The sequence below is a fragment of the Cariama cristata genome, unplaced genomic scaffold (genome assembly GCF_000690535.1).
Source record: "Cariama cristata isolate BGI_N322 unplaced genomic scaffold, ASM69053v1 scaffold17072, whole genome shotgun sequence".
Taxonomy (NCBI): domain Eukaryota; kingdom Metazoa; phylum Chordata; class Aves; order Cariamiformes; family Cariamidae; genus Cariama; species Cariama cristata.
In genome coordinates this window covers 9570-30909 of record NW_009604575.1, presented here as the reverse complement: position 1 = coordinate 30909, position 21340 = coordinate 9570, and the positions used below count along the sequence as shown (strand labels likewise).

Sequence of the window (21340 nt, the reverse complement as noted above, 5' to 3'; positions counted from 1 at the left end):
AGAATCGCCTCCCTCGACCTGCTGGTCACCCTGCTTGGGATGCAGCCCAGGACACGGTTGGCTTTCTGGGCTGCCAGCGCACATTGCCTGGTCATGGTGAGCTTCTCGTCAACCAAATCCCCCAAGTCCTTCTCCTCAGGGCTGCTCTTGATCCATTCTCTGCCCAGCCTGTATCTGTGCTTGGGATTGCCCCAAGCCACGTGCAGGACCTTGCACTTGGCCTTGTTGAACTTCATGAGGCTTGCACTGACCCACCTCTCAAGCCTGTCAAGGTCTCTCTGGATGACTGTTTCTGAGGAAGTTTCTCTAAGAAGGGGTTGCACAAAGACAGCTTTGAAATTAAGAGCGTAACTCTCACGCTTTGCAGAGTATCTCATTGTTTAAGTTCTCACAGGGAAAGTATGCCCACACAAAACAAAGGTGTAACAGGAGTGTGTTTATCTTAACCTTAGTTAATCAAGACCAGTGTTTATTTTTCTAGCGCCATGGTACTTTCTTGCTAATAGTAACAGGTGCTAATATGAAGTGCAGGGTTGAGGTTGGAGAACATACACCTCCAGGATCCAGGGGTCATTTTTACCCTACAAAGGGGACAGAGTAAGACTTCCCTAGTTCAATAGTGTCCTGGTTCTCCTTGGAGCAAGAGGGATGCCTCTTCAAGCCAGGCTACAGAAGACAAGTGTATAGGTTTGGGCCCCAAAGACTGATCTGTCTTTTCTGCTCATTCCTATGTAGAAGATTAGGAATCTCCACATTCAGCAGTGAAACATCACCCCATCAACACTTTTCTAACCCGAGTGTATTGACTGTGTTTTATTTACTTCAACTTTACGACCTTGTACATAAAGACCATGCGCAGTTTCAGCATGGTTCTCAAGCACACCAAAGCCTTCTTTCAATATGCCGGCTATGGCAAGGGCAGTTCAATTCTAGGTTACGCGTACATTCAGTTTAACCTCCCGCTGCGCAGGCTGTTGAAAAGAGGCTTAGGCGTGCGTGAGAGAGATGTTGCCATGTTGCCTTTGTGAAATGAGCACTGAGGTCTGTAGCACGGCCAACTAGCCGGGTGAGATGAGCCAGATTCCTAGGCCATTATCAAACTTGCATTGAAAGCCTCTCCTTGAGAACAAGGGAACAAAAGCAAGTGGAGATTCATATCTGACCCAGTGCACATAGACCTAACCACCCGTCTTCCCCCCCACTTTTAATATATCTTATACCATACCTACAGTTTCTTCTGAACATTTTTTATTTATAGTTTTTATGGAAGTGTAGCAACTGTTGTACGTGTGCAATTTATAAAACTGTCCAGGGATGCAGAAATAAACCTGAAATGTAGGTTTAGGTCATTAATATCTCCATCAACTCTGTACTGGAGCAAAACTGAGAAAAGTCATTAGTTTTTAAAATTCCTGTAAACCTTTTCCCTCTTGAATCAATCTTTCTTGTCTGTCAAACTTCTGTGGGCAGAAGTCCAGGAACTGATTGACGCTATCCTGATGGTAGAAGAGAAAGTGCTCTCCATTCTCTCTGAGTGTCCTTTTCCTGCAGGTAATTAAATCAAATAGTAATACACCTATATTCCTTTGAAATTCTAAAAGGAAGACAAGTTAAAATGCTTGGCAGTTTCTTGCACTCTTACAGAATGCAGAAGTAATCACGTGAGGATCAGGAGATACAGCCAACAAAGTGAAGTACAAAGAATAGAAAATGAAACAGCAGAGCTGAGAAATGCATGTGAGAAGTGAATTACAGTCCAATTTGTTTAAAAAATTATTAGGTAAATTATTATTAGGTAAATTATCTCTCCTATCTTGTAATAGCAGTAAGACACTCAATGAAATTAAAAGCAGTAAAATACAAGCAATGAAAGGCAACATTGTCACACTAAGACCGTGGAAATCATTGTTAGAGGATGTCATTGAGGCCAGGAGTTTAAAAGGATGAAAGCGATATCAAAGGTACAATAATAAATGCTGTGAAATCTTGAAAGATATTGAACATCCAGGGGTTAAGCAGCTCTCTAGGGCTGAAAGATTAAATTCTGAAAGGCAGATTATCCCACTACTGATCAGTGCATAGTTTTATACCTCGCCTTGTAGACTTGTACCATCGGACTTGCACCTACTTTCCTCTGAGGTTGTACCACCTGCTCCTAGGAAATTGCCTCCTCCCTCATCATCAGCCCTGAGCCACCATCTGATGAAGCTGATTTCACAGGCTTGTGTTGGCTTGTCATTAGAATTTTTCCCACCCTTATTCTTAGCAGTGGCATAGTTTTCAATTTGAGGCTTTTAAAGCAAGAGTAAGCAACATTGCCACAAATAAGAAGTTCCTCCAGGCTGGCAGCCAACAAAAACCACCGGCAGATGAAGAAGCTGTAGCATTAACAAAGAGATTTTTTTACCAGGAAATGAAGGCAGATTCCATCTGCTGTCATTTTTCAACCTCTTTTCCTACTTAAACTTTGATTTTTGTTCTTCCAGACTTGTACAATCTTGCACATACAACATGAACAAATTAATCTGATGCTGACAACATCATTAGAGAGCAATCCAAGTTACATTTCACAAACTGCTATATGTTCTCTGCAAGAAATGCGGAGTTAAAACGTTAGTCATAAATGTCATTAAAACCCATACATTTTACAATTGTGAACATGCTACCAAACAGTGAATAAGGAGTATCTTAAAAGTGGGATAGTTCTAGATTGTATAAATAATGTGTCACTAACCTCGTTTCATTGAATCTTTTTATGCTGACAGATCCGTGTAAGAGGGTTTAAGAGGAGAGAATATTTGCCTTTGAAGAGAAATTAATGCTGAAGTCTGTATTAGGGTTACAGGCTCTTATGAAAATTCTGATGAACTTCAGGGAAACACAAACTTCAGCAAAAACAAAAGTGTTTTGTAAGAGAGGGAATTGACTTGTGGTCAATAAAACCATTTCTCCTCATCTGAGAAGTATAAATAAACCCGGTTTTGTTAAAAAACAAACAGGATGAGAGCTAATTTAAATTTTTTCCAAGTGATCAATTTTTATCTTTCTTCTATTGCAAAAACCCTTTTTTCATTGGGGGAAAAAACAAATTGTTGTCCAGCTTTATAATCAGTCAACATCAGATAAAAATAGGATTGAAATTTCTGCTTTACTTCTTTACACCCTCTTTTGAAAATAAAAAGATTCTTTAAACCTAAGCTTAGATTATTAGTAGTTCTAGTTGTAACAATCCACATAAACTGAGAGTCTTAGAAAGTTTCACAGCAGACACCAGAGACCAAAGAGAGGAAATACACACAAGTTTCTGTCAAAATATAAGTCATTATAATACATGAGTTACTTAAGACAAATATTTCATAATGGATTTTGTACTACTAAGGTTATTTTTCAGTTGGCTTTGATCTTGCCTATCTTGTGCCCATATAAATCAGCCTCTTGACCACATTGAGATACTTAAATCAATGAAGACTAAATGATCCAAATAACAGTCTGTAAACCGGTGCTCCGTTTCAGCTCTCCTCGCCAGCAGCACAATGGAGGTAAATCAGAATTAGGATTGCCGTTGTCAGACTTTTCCATGCCGGTTGTCCAGGTAAGTGCCAAACAGTATGAGGGTGAATACAGGCTTGGTTAACGTTGTCCTGGGTGGTCAGTAAAGCTTCCAGGGCAGAACCAGAGCAGTCACTGAAGGTTTGCAGCACATCTAGGCTTGAGCAATGCGTGACTTGTTCTAACTCTTCATGCGGACTCTAATTTTTTTATCACAGTGGTGGTGTGCTTCAGTTTAGGAGCTCCATAAGCTCCTAACGAGAATTCTCCTGTTGGGTTTAACCCCAGCCGGCAACTGAGCACCACACAGCTGCTTGCTCACTCACTTCCCCCGCCCAGCGGGATGGGGAGGAGAATTGAAAAAAAAGTAAAAACTCGTGGGTTGAGATGAGAACAGTTTAATAACTAAAGTAAAATAAAATATACTACTACTACCAACAACAACAATAGTAGTAATGACAAGGAGTATAACAAAAGAATAAAACCCCTGAAAGACAAGTGATGCACAATACAGTTGCTCACCACCCGCTGACCGATGCCCAGCCTGTCCCCAAGCAGCGATCAGCCCCTCCCAGCCAACTCCCCCCAGTTTCCATACCGGCCGTGCCATTCTATGATATGGAATATCCCTTTGGGTGGCTGGGGTCAGCTCTCCTGACCGTGCCCCCTCCCAGCTCCTTGTGCACCTCCTCGCTGGCAGAGCAGGGGAACTGAACAGTCCTTGACTTAGGGTGAGCACTGCTTAGCAACAACCAAACCATCAGTGTGTTATCAACACTATTCTCACCCTAAATCCAAAACACAGCACTGTACCGGCTACTAAGCAGAAAATTATCCCAGCCAAAACCAGGACACCTCCTAACCCGCCTTGTTGCATTCTCTGGTGGCGGTTCGCTCTATGCCCCGTCCCCACCTCTGAGAGGGTGCTGCTGGAAGATGGCATCAGCCATCGTTCCCCAAGCCACCCGCTCAGTGCTTTGTGAGGACTGCAGGCAGGTACGTTTCGAGAAGACCTCGGCCTTGTCGAACTTACAGCACAACGAAGTGTGTCCACAGAGCACAGCGGGAAGTTGGCGTGCCAGGGCATGGTATATGCACTATTTCAAATCTGCCTCTGCCGAACCCAAGATCATTTCAGTGCTACCTGGGCTCCATGCCAGCTGCCTGAATACTCACAGGCATGGCTTAACAAACCATTTATAAAAGAAACTTCTTCTCTTTTCTACTCTAGAGGTTTACAGAACAGCTATTCAAGTTATGGATAGCAGTAACCTCATTGATGTAATACCTTTAGATGTCAAAGGATCTGTATAATTACATTATGAAAGGCATTGCTGGAAGCAAAATAAAAAGAGAACAATGGGGAAAGTCTTTCTGGCAAACTGGAATGTGTGGAAGGGGAACAACAGTCAAAGTCGGACGTGGCCATGTTCGGCAAATCCAAAATCATCAGAATGCTTTGCTTGCCCACTATCCCAGAGCCTCAAATCAGAGACCTCTTCCTCCCCTTCCTCTTTGCCGTCAAGCCTGTTGCTGCCATCGGCAGCATTTGAGACTGCAGAAAGGAGAAGGAGACAGTCCCTACTTGCATGTCCTTCTGTGGTCACTGTTCCTGAACCACCACTTGCACTCAGGTACGTCCTGATATCAAAGACCTCGAAAGCGGGAATAGATTAAATCTCGATTCAGTGCTGTCATCATGGACAGGTGTGAACACTTTCACTTTGCTGTCCCTTCCTGCATGTGCCGAGCTCCTACTGTAGCCATGTCTACATCAGTCCTTTAGGCACACGGGGACCATGGGCTGGCATTGCTGCCAGCTAGCGTGGTACAGCACGCATTTACACCACCCTCCAGGCTTCCAAAATAGGTTGCTGTACCCACGCTGCCTGCTGGGAACAGTTCTGGGCCTACGCTGGACTTCCCACCCACACTTGGGAATTGTTGGGTGGGTAGTGACCGGGTTTGATATAGAAACAATATAGAAGTACATATTCAATGCTGTGCTTTATTCACTAAATGATGAACCTGAGAGAGCGTTAGAATTAGGCAAAGTGTAAAGAAACACCATACGGTTGGGTTTTGCTGATACCATCAACCTTTGAAGCACATAAATTACAAATTTGCAAGAAGCCTTTAGTGGAAGTGCATCCTCTAGAAGAGACTGCCAGCAATTGCCAGGCAGAGAAATCATAACAAAACTCCAGCTGAGAGGTAAAAAGGAAGGAGCAGCTTTGGGGGCATTTCCTCAAGACGGTTACCTAGAGTATTTTGTCCTGAGATTTCCCCATCCTGAGGTGCTGCGTTAGCACAGCCATCGCTTCAGACTGATAAACAGAATTTTGATACCAGCGTGGGTTCTGCGAGCAGCTCTTCAGCAGCTCTTCAGCTGTCCTGACATCTGCTGCAGGGGTGTGAAGTGATGCCCAACATCACGTGTGGGTCTATGCTGGAGGTGAGAACGCAGTCTTTGGTACCCAAATCCCGTTTCCCAGCTGCTATGCCATCCTTGTATCTGTTCACAGCCACTTTCAGTTTTGGTATTTTCACCCAAAGTGTAGATAGCAAAGCTGAAGCAGTTACTTTTCACAGAAAGAGGATAGGAAAAATCAGAGTTTATTTCATCTCTGAGTATCAGCCACGTACACTCAATTTCCAAAATTAATGCTATTGCCTTAAGATATGGGGTGAGTTGTGACATAAACTGCTCTTCTACTTATTGTACTGAGTTATCGCTAAGTAAGTTTGATACTGGCACACTGTATTTCAAAGTAATTGAGCGTTGTTATCCCATACTTTGGGTATCTTTTCTGTGCCATACAGCACTGAAAATAAAAACCTGGGTTACTGTTAAATAGTGAGATAAGCCTAGAAACTTCAGTGGTTAATCTTTAAATGGCTGCTATTACCCTAAATATGATGCAGAAAAATCTATAATTTTCTCAGTGTTTTAAAGTGTCTTGCCCTTATATTTGGGTAAAACGCCCCAATAATTCCAAAAGAGCAGTTTGTATAGGTGACTACCACAGAAACTATGAGGTGTCGTCAAATCAGCAAACTGAAGGACAGTCTCTGCCTCGGATGGCAATTTTCGGAGACGTACATCTTTAAGCTGGGTAGTGCCAGTTTAATAGCAATGGGAGGTTTTATCTCTGATTGGGTATGGCTGGAAACTCCCCTGAGCTCCAAAGTTTAAACACCCTGGAGGAACCAGCCTGTGCTGGGTGGAGGCTGAGTTAAGATCAGAAGGTAAGTACTAACTTCCAAATTCCCTTTTCTTAAAGCGTTTGAGCGACTATTTATAGTGAAGCCACTTTCCAAATTTAATAGGGCATCTGCTGGGGTAATGTCAACTCTCTGCTCCCTTTAGTTCGTGTGCCGGGTAGGCTAAGCGTGGCTCAATAGCTCCTCACCAGCTGGAAGCTGAAGGAGAGAGAAAGTAAGAGAAAGATGGGTTTTTTAAGTGGGAAACGAATCCTGCAGTGCAGTTCAGAGCTGAGCAAGGCAGCTGTGAAAGCGCTGAAGGGACAAAGTGTGGGGAGGCAAAGGTGGGTGGGAGAACACAGTGCAAAGCTCCAGCATCGCGGCAGCTTCTTCTGGGTTTGAGCAGGGAAGCTGGCCCCTCTCGGCCGCTGGGCTCTGCTCCCAGCTCCAGGGCTAAAGGGCACTGCACACTGAATGTAGATAATGCTGTTTCTGAAAATCCATCCCCTCTTGAACGGTTCTTACATCGCTGAGAAGCATCCTCAGAGAAATTCAGGACAGGCATGTCATTAAGGCTCACTAGGAAATAGGATGGAAATACGGAGTTCAGAGAAAAGCATTAAAAACATTTGTGCCTAGACAAATTCTGTGTTGAATATCTTTGCCAAATATTAATTAAGGCTAAAGGTAGCGCATGCAAGACACAGTTACTTATCGGGCTGCAGCATAAACTCCTGGCACAAACCAATTCTTCAGCAGTGTCTGGGCTAGCGCAGCAGTCCCCAAATGCCCTCCATTCCCATTGCGCTATAGGAATCAGGCTTAGGGAAAAGAAGGTTTTCCCTATTTGCTCTCCATAGTCCTTGGGAATCTTTGGTCGCTTGTACCTTTTGCAAGAGCCAATTTCTCAGTCAAATATATCTTTTCAGGAGCAAGCAACACCAGGTCAGACCACTGGAGTGCTTGTAAGCCGGTGGTTTGTGCGGCTGTCGTGCTGTGGCTTTAGCAGCAATAGCTGTTAGGCTACATCTTCTCTCTTCTTTTATCCTTCTGCTGGCACGGGCTGGCTGATGAATGACAGCAAGTTTCTTTGGCAATGGCATAGCTTTCAACAGGTCAGTAATTTGTGGAGCTTTTGATATTTTACTTCCACTAGGAGTTATAAACCCACGCAGCTTCCATAACTGCCCAGTAGCATGGCGTACTCCAAATGCATATTGAGAATCAGCATAAATATTTACAGTCTTTTCTTTGGCCAACTGATAGACCTTTGTTAATGCGGTTAATTCAGCTGCTTGTGCCCTCAGCTTCAGACTGAGTGGTGAAGCCTCCGTTAGTTATTGAATAACCTGTAACTCAGTCACTGCTCAGATGATATGAGGACCCTCCAACAAATAGTTCCAGCTAACTGGAACAAATACTTCCAGTTTGGCACTGGTGAGGCCGCACCTCGAGTGCTGTGTTCAGTTCTGGGCCCCTCACTACAAGAAAGCCCTTGAGGTGCTGGAGCGAGTCCAGAGAAGGGCAACGAAGGTGGTGAAGGGTCTGGAGCACAAGTCTGGTGGGGAGTGGCTGAGGGAGCTGGGGGGGGGGTTAGTCTGGAGAAGAGGAGGCTGAGGGGAGACCTGATCGATCTCTACAGCGACCTGAAAGGAGGGTGTAGCCAGGTGGGGGTCGGTCTCTTCTCCCAAGTAACAAGTGCTAGGACAAGAGGAAATGTCCTCAAGTTGCGCCAGGGGAGGTTTAGGTTGGATATTAGGAAGAATTTCTTCCCTGAAAGGGTTGTCAGGCATTGGCACAGGCTGCCCAGGGAAATGGTGGAGTCCCCATCCCTGGAGGTGTTTAAATGCTGTGTAGATGTGGTGCTTAGGGACGTGGTTTAGTGGTGGGCTTGGCAGTGCTGGGTTAGTGGTTGGATTTGATCTTAAAGATCCTTTCCAACCTAAATGATTCTGTGATTCTCTGATTGGGATTTAGAAACAGCAGGTCTTGTTAAATCTTCTTGAGTCTTTTCAGCTTCACGGGTGGTTACTACACAGTCGTGATGTGGAGTTCCTTCCCCCAGGTGAAGGGAGTAGAGTAGCAGGGTTCCACTTGTTAGTTACCATCCCAGAGGCTATTCCTTACCCTTCTTGTACAAACAAGGTAATGGTTCACCGTAGTCTGGCAGTCCCAGGGCAGGTACAGCTTGCTTCCAAAGCTTTAATGTCTTTACCTTGTCTGTTTACCATTTACCGAATGGGTTCTCCAGCATCTTGAGCAATAATCGGTATCAGGGGTTTTGCTGTTTCCTTGAAACAGCTATCCAGGCGTGACAGAATCCTACAGCTCCTCAAAAGGCTTGTGTTTGGTTTTAGTTACTGGTCTTGGAAGATTTTGAATGGTTTTAATATGGTTTTCAGATAAACACTGCCCATCTTGTTGGCGAATGTAACCTGGACATTCTATGCTTCTCTTACAGAAATTGTAACTTACGTGGAGAGGCCCTGTGGCCCTTTTCAGCTAAGGCAAACAGTAAGGAATGGATGTCAGCTATACAAGATTCCTTGGTTATTAATAAATCATCAACATATTGTATCAAAACTAGATCAATTTTTTTTTTTTTAAACACAACACCCTGCAAATATTTTACTAAAATTTAAAAAAGTAGTGGAGGACTGAGGGAAGTCCTGAGGGAGCCTTGTCTATGTTAGCTGTACCATTCCCCAAATAAATGCAAAAAGGCATTGAGAGTCTGGATGAATAGATATACTGATTTAAGACAGAAAAAGTTGCCTCTTCTCCATAAGTCAAGGTTTGTATCTGCCCAACTTTAGGGAATCTCAAGTCTCAGTAACCACATCGGAATGGGCAACTCAACTGAGCCCTCGGGGCAAGACTCAGGGCCAGACGCAGGCACTGAAATGTAGCTGTCGGTATGGGGGCTACGTGCGTCGGGTCCCTGGACGGTCAATGGGGATATGTTCACTGGATCTAAAGACTGAGGAGACTTCACCAAAACTGAAGGGTTTTTTCTGTGTCAGAAGCTTAAGACAATTAAAATCCACTTACAGCTGACGGAGCTATTCTTCATTAAAAAAACAATGAAGCTGATGACAGGTTTTTATTCTCCATTTGTCATTGTTCTTCTCACATAATTGAATGCCATATAGAATTTCTTGTCCATGTGAAATGATACCTAAGGCTTTTCACTCCCTCTGCTTTTGTTCTGCAAAAAATAGATTTCCCAAGAGGATTAAGTTTCATATTCTTGGTATTGCGTGCTCTGGCTTTTTTAGTTAAAGGAAAAGTCTTATTTACTGTAGGTTTCTGCACATTACAAGGCGGGGCAATGTGTGTTGAAACGATACGGCTGCAACATATCTGAGAAGTCTGATGACAGAGGCACCAGTGAGTTGTGAGTTACACAGATAAGCTGCACTGCCATACAGTGAAAGTTAGTCAGGCAATGTGCATCAACTAATAAAACCACTGTCGCAGAGCCAAAAAAACCCATTGTCATTAGCAAGAGCTATTTGCACTTTAAAACTGGAGGTGATCATTTTTACCTTGATGTGTATTTGGATTATATTGCCTAAATTACCCAAAATATGCCTATTTATTGTAGTGACATGACTTGGTACTTACCAGAATTGCTCAAGGGAGAACTGTCAATCTGATCGATCTTTAAAATCAAGTTTTGGCAAAATATGTTCCAAATGTACTTTAAGTACACTTACAAAGCACTATGACTTGAAGAAAACACATCACTAGAGCACGGTCAACCTGATTCGAACGGGAAATGCCATGGGGATGCAAAGTGTGACAGATGGAATGCTGCAGCTTTGGCTTTGAGCTCTGAGACAACTGGAGTCGTCTCTAAAATTATTTGTTTAAATCAGGCACTCTACTCTGGTTTCTGAGCCATGAGGTCACAATTAGGATACCCATTTTTTAGGTTTTTTTCTCCCAACCATTAGTGTATGATACTAACATCTTTGTGAAGGATGAACGCTAGTCCCTCTTTTTTTTTTAGTAATCAGGGCAACAAAGCACAGAGAAATTAAGGCCTGGATTTGCAAACACTTGTACTCAAGTGTCGGCACAAGTAGTCCAGCTGGTTGTCTCTACGTACAAAACACCTCGCTACAGAGACACTGTCTCTGGCACACGCTCTATTGCTCGTGATGTAGAGAGGGGTGGGTGCTGCTACAGCAAGCTTCAGCCAGTCCCCCATGGATGGGCCGTGCCCCATGATGGGCCATCCCCCATGATGTGCCACCCTCAATGTGCCATCCCCGATGACGTGCCGATACCCTGGGCAGGCAGGTCCCTGGTGCCCTGGGAGATGCTTTTGGGGGCACCTGAAGCCAATGCAGCTCAGTTCAAGATCTGGTTTTGAGGTGCCGTAAGCAGCAAGGAACCAGGCTGTGGCCATGCAAAAGGAAGCCCAGCCTGTTCCATGGAATGAAGGGAAGAGTAACAATTCATTTGCTCCTACTTGATGAAAGAAGTGGATGGCAGTTGAAGCTGCAAAATGTGCTCTGACATCTGAGAAACAAAGCTAGACTTCAGCCTATCAGTAAAACATGTTTTCCTTTTCTGCTTTTCATCTTTCCAATGAGGATGATGACAATGAGGGTGAGTAACTTCCCTGAGGATGTGGTAGGATTTTCAGTGGTTTTGGATAATTGTCGTAAAATGCAGCAAGGTTCCTCCTGTAGCTTGGGGCTCACACCACTTGTTTAAACACGTCTGTGTTTGCTTATATTCCTAACAAACCTCCCTAGTAGCACTGGGGAAGGCTTTACAGATCTGCACATCTTTCCTTTCCTAGCACAGGCTGCGTGGTGTCACTGGTTTAAACTTCAACAGGCATAGTAAGAATAAAAGGGTCTCTCTCCCCCCTCAAAATGACGGTACTTACAGCAGTTTTACAAGATGCTGTTTTCTGCTTAATATTTTTCAGGAAACCAGGAGCTCAGAAGGATGTCGGGGAAGCCCAGGCTCACTTACTGTAATGGAAGGGGGCGAATGGAGCCGGTACGATGGCTGTTGGCAGCAGCCGGCGTGGAGGTTAGTTGACACTCGGTACGATGTTCTGGACTGGTGTTTTCAACTGGCCTGAGTAAGGAACAATTTAACGTGCATGTGGAGGATAAACGGCTGCAAGAGGGTGACTAAATTCATTTGGCCAGTGGCACTGCATCTTTGTAACTACCTATTTCGGTGGTTAATATTTGAGATGCAAACTCAGTGGAGTTTGGAGTTTATTAGAGCTAATATCAGCCCCCTGAAGTAATTAATCATAATGGGTCAAAATGGGGATTTATTTAAAGGCCCTTAATTAATACGAGTTTTCCTGCTGTGCAAAACCACCTTAACTCAGTCTTAGTTTGCAGTTACAATCTGTATAAACAAAAGTGTCCTTGACTTACATGCCCTGCGTTGGAGTTAGAAATAATTGATTTACCTTGTGCATCCCACGGCTGCAACCGGTCTCCCTCCTGTGGATGCCCGTACTCTGGGTCTGCCCGCGCTTTGGTTATTTCTGAATGAGTGGCCAGGTCCTTCTGCTCCTCTCCGGCTGTGAGGACACGTGGGAGATCCTCAGGACATCTACGGCCAAACAACGTGGTTGAAGATCTGGCCAGTTATCTTGTGCTTACTTCGGTTGTTCCGCGCATGGTTATGTGCAGTGACTTAGAGAAGAAAAATGTTCAAATACAGCCATGTCATGCTGTTCTCTCTCCTCTTCCAGTTTGAAGAGATTTTTTTGGAAACAAGAGAGCAGTATGAAAAGTTAATCAAAGGTAAGAATCCTGACACCTGAGGCTCAGTCCCTCAAAAAACTGCTCCAATTTAGCTAAATTTGTGGTTTAAAATTAGTTTATTTAAACCAGTGCAAACTTCGAGGTGCACACTTAGAATACTGAAATGCTAATTTTGAGTAACCTGTTCTTTCCAGCACCAAGCAACTCCTATAAGCGAAAAGCCATAGCTTCTGTAACTGTGTTTATTGTAGCACATTAAACAGGAGTAGCAAATATTCCTATTTAATGCAACTTCATTATCTATGCTGTTGAACTGTTAGCATTGTTCCTGGCATATTTTTGGTCCAGGGCAAATAGCACTCCCCGAAGCAAATCCTAGGCATCCTTTGGGAGCTGTCCCAGGCCAAGAGCCATTTCCCAGTTGTCATTTAGACGTGACCACCATGCTCTATAGGCAGAGAGAGCTGAATAGAGTAGATGTGGCCCACCTGTGCCAGCTGGCCCGAGCTGTTCTTGAGTTGCCTAGCACAGATGTACCTGTATGTTGGTTCTGAACCTCAGTGAGATCAGCCTCTAAATGAAAGGCCGGCATGGCACCAAAACCCCCAGGAAAGCCAGTTCTCCTTTGCGCTAGGCTCTGTGCGAACATACTAGTGACAGTGCTATGCAGGAGAAGCCTGAGCCATGAAGCTTCTCCCCGTTAACAAACAGGGAGCCAGCGGGGACACCTGCGGAAAGTCTGACATGGTCAAAGCAGCAAGCCACAAAGGTTTCATAGCAACCTTGGGAGTGAGACCAGTTCCCAAACACCAGTGCATAACCCCACTGCCCTTGATATTCGGCCAGATGAAACCCAGCAGTGAACCCCTTCGCAGCCACCCTGGGAGGAGAAGACCTTGCTGCTGGGGTGGGGAAGGAGTTGGGACTGTGAGGAGCACTGCAGAGTGAACCTGGCCGGCAGTTTACCTGCTGCTCAAGATTTGTAAGAGAAACCTCACAGCAGGCTAAGCTTGCCAAGACATACTGGGAGACTTGGGCGAGGTCTTGGCCACATTTCAGCTGGTTGCTCAGAAAGGAAAAGTGGTGTTTAAAGAATTTCTGACAGGAAAACTAAAATGAACAAAAATAATGAAGAAGTGGTATCGAGAAGATCAGAATTAAATTTGCAGGTCCAGCTGGCTGGGAATCTGACAACATGGGAGGGCAGCGCGGTGTAAAGACACCAGTTATAGCTCTAAATACTGAAAGCCCAAATCTGAATTTGCTTCAGAGGACTAATTAGTCCAGATAGGGTGGTACAATCCTGTAGAGTGGATACAGCATCCAAGCTTATCCATATCCAGAGAGATGAACTAAATGGTGATGAAAAGGATAGGGAAATTTTATAAAGAAGATTAAGGGCTTTTATGTATATATAGAGAGCTTAACAGGGTGAGACCACAAAGAAAAAGGTGGGGTTTAATACGATGGGGTGAAGAAAGCCAAATTAGGCATCCCGACAAAGGGACCTCTGGAATGCTGCCGGTGATGCAGGGCAGGGCTGAACACGAATAACCCAACAATACTTCTCCCTCTAATTTTTTTTCTCTCCGTACCAACATGCTTTTTGCCAGAATACCCTGTGTTTCGATACCACCACATTGTTAGAACGGTCCAGGCGTGACTTTGTTCCCATGCCAGCTGATGATCTTCTAAGCAATGCCCCAGGAGTGTCCGGGGTGAAGCCTGGGCCAGGGGCTGTTGCCAACAGGCAGCTCGCAGACAGACAGCTCTTTTAGAGGCCAGGAGACTTAAATAGCATCGGCCTGGCCAGACCTGTACCCCTTGGACTGGGAGATGACTCAATCCGCTCCGTCTGTGCAGCCACAGGTTGCTTGCCCAAGTTGCTACCTCGATATCAACAAGCCCTGCTGGTCGGTGACAAATAGTAGGTCCAGACGATTTTCTTTTAATGTACGCTCCACAGATCACCTTCCGCCACCGTAAAACAACTGGCAAACTGCTTTTAATCCTGCGTATATACTTTACGTGGTGGTTATGTGGAGTGGTTCTCACTGCAAAGCGAGGAGAAGCAATCCACGACTGGTCGTAAGAGAGAAATCCCCTTTTTCTGTAAATAAGAAATAAACCGTGCATTCAGTTGACTCGCATTTGCTGCATCAAGGGCCGGAAAGTCAGATTTTATTTTTCACTTCACAACTTTCTGCCAAAAAATATCCTTAATGAGCTATTTGTTAGTTTTCCATTCTACTTTGTTTCTGCTAGATAGATACCAAGTAGTATTTCTTTATTAAACCGCAGAGGTGTGTTCTGGAAAGACATGAAGACACATGAATTTTCTGTGAATGTTTACAAGAAACAAACACAGGCTATTTGTTGCTGCAGACAGAACTACTCTTTGAATTTAAACCGTAAATTAATAATACAGAATGAGTGAAAAATGTTTATTAATTCTAGACTAGCAAAGTATTGTAATAACTCTGGGGATAAAAAAGCAAACAGATGTGCCTGCTAAAATGAACCTTTATACCTGAAAGAAAGATGCACTGAATGGATTAAAATTGAGTAATTAAACGAAATTATTAACTTTGAGCAATGCGAAGTGGCAGTTGCCTAGTTGGATTTGGAGTTTTGCCATGATTTTATCAGGGCGGGACTGTCCTCTGGATGCCCTTAACGCATAAATGGAGGAGGGAGTATCTCCAAAGACAGACAATTAGTCCAGCAGAAAACTGGTCTAGAAAAGACTGGCTTTGCCAAGCTGAATCTTTATGCCAGCGTAGCTCTCAGAGTTGCCTCACCGAAGGCTCAGGCCAATGATCCCACCAGCACCAGGAGAAAATGGGACTTGGAAGATATCTCTAAATAGGCAGAAATTGTTGTGGAATGACCCTGAGGGTAGACCTGTAATGAAGATCTGTGGGGACTCTCAAACTCTTGTCCCTGGAGTGACTGTGTAAAACTTAAACAGCAACTGCTGTCACCGTCCCTGCCTCTAACGCCGTAGCTTCACGGTGTTTGAAGTGGCCTGACCTCTTCCTTTATCCCAGTAGCTCAGTCTTGCTGCGGTACTACCCCTCTCCTTTCTACTCTTGTAGTAGAGAGATCAGGGAACTGATCTGCATTCCAAACAACTGGATTTTTTTTTTCTTTTTTTTTGTTAAGTTCAGATTTAACACAAATCTTTATTCACCTCCGATCCCTTGGGCTGAAAGTCCTGGTTCAGGTTTTTCCTGGCAGGGTCCAGAAGGTGCCGGCTGCCATCAGTGAAGTTCTGGCAATGCTGTAAAGCGAGGGGCCCGGCTGCACTGCGATGACCCAGCAACAAAAGTGTGATGCAGGCCAGTCAATATTTGATCTTTCCCACAATGTTAGTTTACTGCATGGAGTTTTACAGTTAGGGCAAGACACCCATGATCTCCCACACTGCAAAAGAAATGTTCTTGCTCTCTTGCTCTCCTGTAAAGCTGGCAGTCTAGGAGGAACTAACAAGCTTTCTCTCACCTCTCCACCCCAGATGGAGCCTTGATGTTCCAGCAAGTGCCCCTGGTTGAGATCGACGGGATGAAGATGGTGCAGACCAGAGCCATCCTCAGCTACATAGCAGGGAAATACAATCTCTATGGGAAAGACTTGAAGGAGAGAGCCCTGTACCGTAACACCTCCTTTCACTTAATCTGTTATTTGATAGCTGCATTGTATATAACAAATTCAATCCTGTAAATCCAGTAGAAAGGCAGGAGAAAGGCTAACACAATATAAAGCAAGGACTCTGGCCTTTGCTTAGGTTTTAACCACTGCTTCTGAAATGCTGCTGAAGCGAAATAGGCTTTTAGTCCTTCTAAAAAAAAATTTAGCTTTAGTTTATGTTTAGTTTTGGCTGTGAAAATTGGCACTATAGGGATGACATAAAATTCCTGTAAATTGCCTGAGTTAATAGGAAAACAGATGAAATAACTTCTGTGTTCTTTTCTACTGTCTTCCCCCCACGATAGGATTGACATGTACGTAGAAGGATTAACAGACATGATGCAAATGATTTTGATGTTTCCTTTCTCTCCACCTGAGGCAAAGGAGAAAAATCTGGACTCAATTAAGGAGAAGGCAACCGACAGGTACTTCCCAGTCTTTGAAAAGGTAAGTGACGGTGAGGATGTGTCTACAAAACTGGTGTTTCCAATTATCAAAAAGTTTCCCCAAAATAAGAACAAGTTTGTAGTGCAGGTCAGTTCCAAATCCTCAGCTTTCTCGGCTCTCTCAAAGAAGAGGAAATACAGCAGCACATTTTCACTCTCTGTCGGATTGTGTTGGCAGGGCTGTGGTATTTGAACACCTACAAAGCAAACAAAGCAGTATCTTCTCAGCTATACAACAAAACTTTTCACTAAAGTAAAAGCAAGCATGTATGATTTCTTTTTTCCTGGAGGGGCTGGTTCCATACTTGTATTTGTTTAGAGCACATCTCTCTGCTATACTTTAATTTCTGTTGGAACATTTTCATTAGAAGAATGCAAAAATCCCTTGCAAATAAATCAGGTCGAGAGATTAGGAGTACTTTAGTAAAACAAGAGTCATAGATTTCTGCACATCCAAACACTTTTGAAAACAACAAACCAAACCCATATGACTCAGGCATCTGGCAACATTTCTCACTTTTGTAACGTTCATCTAGTTTTGATGGAAAACAATTATAAAGGCTGAACATCTTAAAAGTTTTTATGACTATAATAAGTTAGTCTCAAAGGCAGGGATTTTCTTGGGTTAGCTATGATAATTCTGCATTTCTAAGTTTGCTTCCTGGTATCAACATTGAACATAACTTTAAATGAAATATCTAAATGGCAATTTTATAAATTCTCCAAGTTACTTTTTAGTTCCTCCATTATCCTTATTTCTAATTCTGTGACTGTTACTAGTCTACTTAAGTGCGTGGCTTTGTCACTGTTCCCAGTGCCTATCGTCATTCATCATTACCGAGAGACCAAAGTTTGTAGTCTGGCTTCTACAAGAGTTCAGATTTTTTCCCAACAATAATGAAGTGATTTGGTCTCACAGCCGAAAACCCCACCCTGAATTTTGAGATATAATCCCTGTTCAGCTCTGCAGCTGGGCTGTGAGGCTTAGCTGCCAGGCAACCTATGTCCCAGCCCCATCTGCAGCCCACATTCTCTTGTATTTTACAGGTTTTGAAACAACACGGCCAAGAATTTCTTGTGGGCAACAAATTCAGCTGGGCAGATGTTCAGCTAATTGAAGCCATTTTAGCAGTGGAGGAGAAAATACCTGCTGTGCTGTCGGGGTTTCCTCAGTTGCAGGTAATTTTGTTATTGAGCATGCCAGTGTTCAGGAGCTAGAGGGCAACCTGCAGTGATCAGCTCTCCATGCTATGTAAATCAGGAATGTGGGCTCTTTGAGGAACTGTCACTATCCTACGTTTGCTTAACATCAAACACAAGAGGGAACTGATTTAGTTGGTTTGTTGTAAGACACTGTGCTCCAACTGTACCCTGGGCTGCATCCCAAGCAGTGTGACCAGCAGGTCGAGGGAGGGGATTCTGCCCCTCTGCTCCGCTCTGGTGAGACCCCCCTGCAGTCCTGCCTTCAGCTCTGGGGTCCTCAGCACAAGAAGGACATGGACCTGTTGGAGCGAGTCCAGAGGAGGCCACGAAGATGATCCGAGGGCTGGAGCACCTCTGCTGTGAGGACAGGCTGAGAGAGTTGGGGTTGTTCAGCCTGGAGAAGAGAAGGCTCCGGGCAGACCTTAGCGCAGCCTTCCAGTACCTAAAGGGGCCGACAAGAAAGCTGGGGAGGGACTTTTGACAAGGGCACGGAGTGATAGGACAAGGGGCAATGGCTTTAAACTGGAAGAGGGAAGATTCAGATGAGATATCAGGAAGAAATTCTTCCTGGTGAGGGCGGTGAGGCAGTGGCAGAGGTTGCCCAGGGAAGCGGTGGCTGCCCCATCCCTGGAAGTGTTCAAGGCCAGGCTGGATGGGGCTGTGAGCAACCTGGTCTGGTGGGAGGTGTCCCTGCCCAGGGCAGGGGGGTTGGAATGAGGTGATCTTTAAAGTCCCTTCCAACCAAACCATTGTATGATTCTATTAACCCTTTTCAGGTATGCCTATCCCTCTTTGAGTGCTATATGCCTCCTGAATGGAAATAAATTAATGTCATCCCAAGGGAATCACTGATCAAAGCTGCCCTGTTTGCATTTTCCCGCTTCCTGCCAGTAGATGCTCTCTAATACCAGATAACAAATTAAACCTGTGATACAGGTTGGCTCGTTACAATAAGGTACAGCGTGCCATTTTCTGTACTGGTTGGTATTATAGTTTTGGGATCCCAGCAACCTCACTTCACTTCTGCCTTCTACAGAATGATTGGAAACTCCAGCTTTAGCATTAAACCACAGTTTTCTTTCCATACAATTGAAGAGGAATTCTCTGCCTTTGTGCCATGTACAAAGGCTGAAACCAAGCAGAAGTGAGGCGGTTCTGCTGTGAGACTTGCCCAGAACTCAGAACCCTCCAGGTATGCAGCGTGCTATCGAGCGCAGTGCGTGGGCAAGCCTGGGCATGGTGTGCAGGAGTCGTTAAGGGATGAGATACAGTGGACCCAAGTAGTCTGTGACTGGAAAAAAACCAGATAGTGTTCAGTAGTCCTCCCATGTGCCTGTAATCATGGTAATAAAGCAGCGTAGGCAACAAAAAATTGGGTTGAGGATGCAAGGCTTGAGGTCATGCTTCTTTGTGCTTACAAACTGTTAATTTGAGGGGTGCGCTCAAAGACACCGGCTTTATTCTCATTAGCAAAAGAAACAGTTCAGCATCAGACTGTCACAGTTAGGTTTTCTGCTTGGAACTGATGAGGAAAAGGACTTTGATTTTTTTCTTTGTTTAATTCCTTTTAAAAAAATTTTAAGATCTCAACCCCAACAGTTTAAACTTGAATTCAGTGTGACAGAGTGAGCCACTTCAGCCACAAAATGGGCAGTAACGTGTGTCAGATTTTATCCTATATGCAGTTTTCCTGCCTCAGGTAATTCTTGACTCTAGCTCCCATCCTCTAGCAAGACATCTTAGCTGCTAGGCATGGGCACAGTTGTGTTGAAGCCATGCCTTGGATTACGGAGGGATTCCTTCACTGCCAGAAGAGAAAAAGTTTCTAAAATTAGTGGTTACTTATTTCACGGTTTTTACTTTTCTTGCTCCTTCCTGTATTTCCCCTTTATCCTTCCAGTGCCTTAAGGAAGAGGAAATTATGTTCATACATCTGCCAGCGAGAACTGGCTGGCGCTCTGTGAAGCTCCTCTCCTTAGGCCCATTGCTAGAAGAGGTTCTTGTGTATCTAGGATTGCTCAGCTAACCGCGGGGTCTCCAGCTGCTTGCAGTCTGCATCAGTGAGTCCTCCCTGACTGTTTGTACAATGAGATGTCTCATTGACTCAGTTGCCTTAACACAGCCATCTCTTGCCACCTGAGATGCCCAACTCTTCCCTAATCTTAGTCCTGGCCTCCAGCCACTGCTCCAGAAGGGACTAGGCCTCCCCAAGGGGCTGTGCTACATCTGCCAGCCCTATTTTGGGGTATTTTGGCTACCCTAGGCTACAACACAGTATGAGATGCCTCTACTGGACAACTGAGTTGAGCCAAGGATGCCTCCAGCCATTTCACCTTCAGCCACGCAATCCTAGAAATGCTGGGACAGAGGGACAACGGTGGCCACGCTAGATGCAAACAGAGCTCAGATACTTATGTAAGGTAGTAAAAATGGAAATCATATTAACACGTATTGTGGCGTGCCCACAGGATAGTTTGCACCATCAGAACCAGCAATGAAAAGATAAAGGTCATGAGCTGGGTTAGTGTATTTGTACCTTCAAAACTGTCCCCTGGTGGTGCCAGATACTGAGTTTTTGCCTTCGGTTTCTTTCAGGCAGCAGAGATTTAGATATTGTCTGCTCCAGTATTGCCTTCACTGGTAAGAACAGGCTTTTTGCAGCAGCTGGGTCCTTCTCCTGTTGGACAGAAGGCGACTGTGTAGATGGCACGAGGTCTGAAGGAATGATAGGATCTCTTCTAATAGCAGGGGGAAGCAGTTGTTCTATGCAAGGAGCACTGTGTGCTACTGGAGTAGCTGGAATTTCTCCTTTACTCTGTTGCTTTTATTTTTAGGCTTTTAAAAAAAGAATGAGCAATCTGCCTACAATTAAGAAGTTCCTGCAGCCTGGCAGCCCAAGGAAACCTCCACCAGATGAATGTTACGTAGAAACCGTGTTGAAGATTTTTAAGAAATGAATGTCTTGCTACCTTCAGTGAGATTTAAAATACTGAAAAAAACCCCAAAAACCCAAACCCCAGACCAAAGGAAGTAGGAAGCTCAGTAAATTAGTATTGTTGTAGTTAAAACCAATGGTAACCCTGTCCCATCCCCCAAAACCAAAATAAAGCATTCTGATTACTCTGGCAATGTGACAGCAGATTTGTCTTTACTGATATCAAAAGCTTTGCAGAATATGAAAACAAAGGAGTATGAAAGCAAAGAACTATTTGTAGGGTAGGGAATGTATTCATTTGGAAAAAGACTGATGCAATGTTAGTATTGCCAGAATGTAACTTGTTGACGAAGATATTTTCTGGATGAAAATAGGCTTCAGAATAAGAGCTATGGAAAGGAAGAAAGATAACAAGACTCACTGAATCACTCATCCTTTAAACAATTAGACTTGTTTCAAGAGCAATTTTGGTAAGGACTTATATTGCATTATTTTTACATTATTGTCTGAGTGAAACTTCTAATTTAGTCTTAGATTAGTACTCACCTGTTGTTACCAAA

The 21340-nt window shown here is 44.1% G+C and overlaps 1 protein-coding gene across 1 annotated transcript; it reads left to right on the top strand.

Moving 5' to 3' along the window:
* Positions 1-11692: 11692 nt before the first annotated feature.
* On the top strand, positions 11693-20824 carry LOC104155409 (glutathione S-transferase 3-like). The gene is made up of 6 exons (XM_009695679.1): positions 11693-11808; positions 12494-12545; positions 16024-16156; positions 16502-16643; positions 17690-17821; positions 20680-20824. The coding sequence occupies exons 1-6, from the start codon at positions 11722-11724 to the stop codon at positions 20800-20802; spliced, it is 669 nt and encodes a 222-aa protein (XP_009693981.1). The 5' UTR covers positions 11693-11721; the 3' UTR covers positions 20803-20824.
* Positions 20825-21340: the final 516 nt, after the last annotated feature.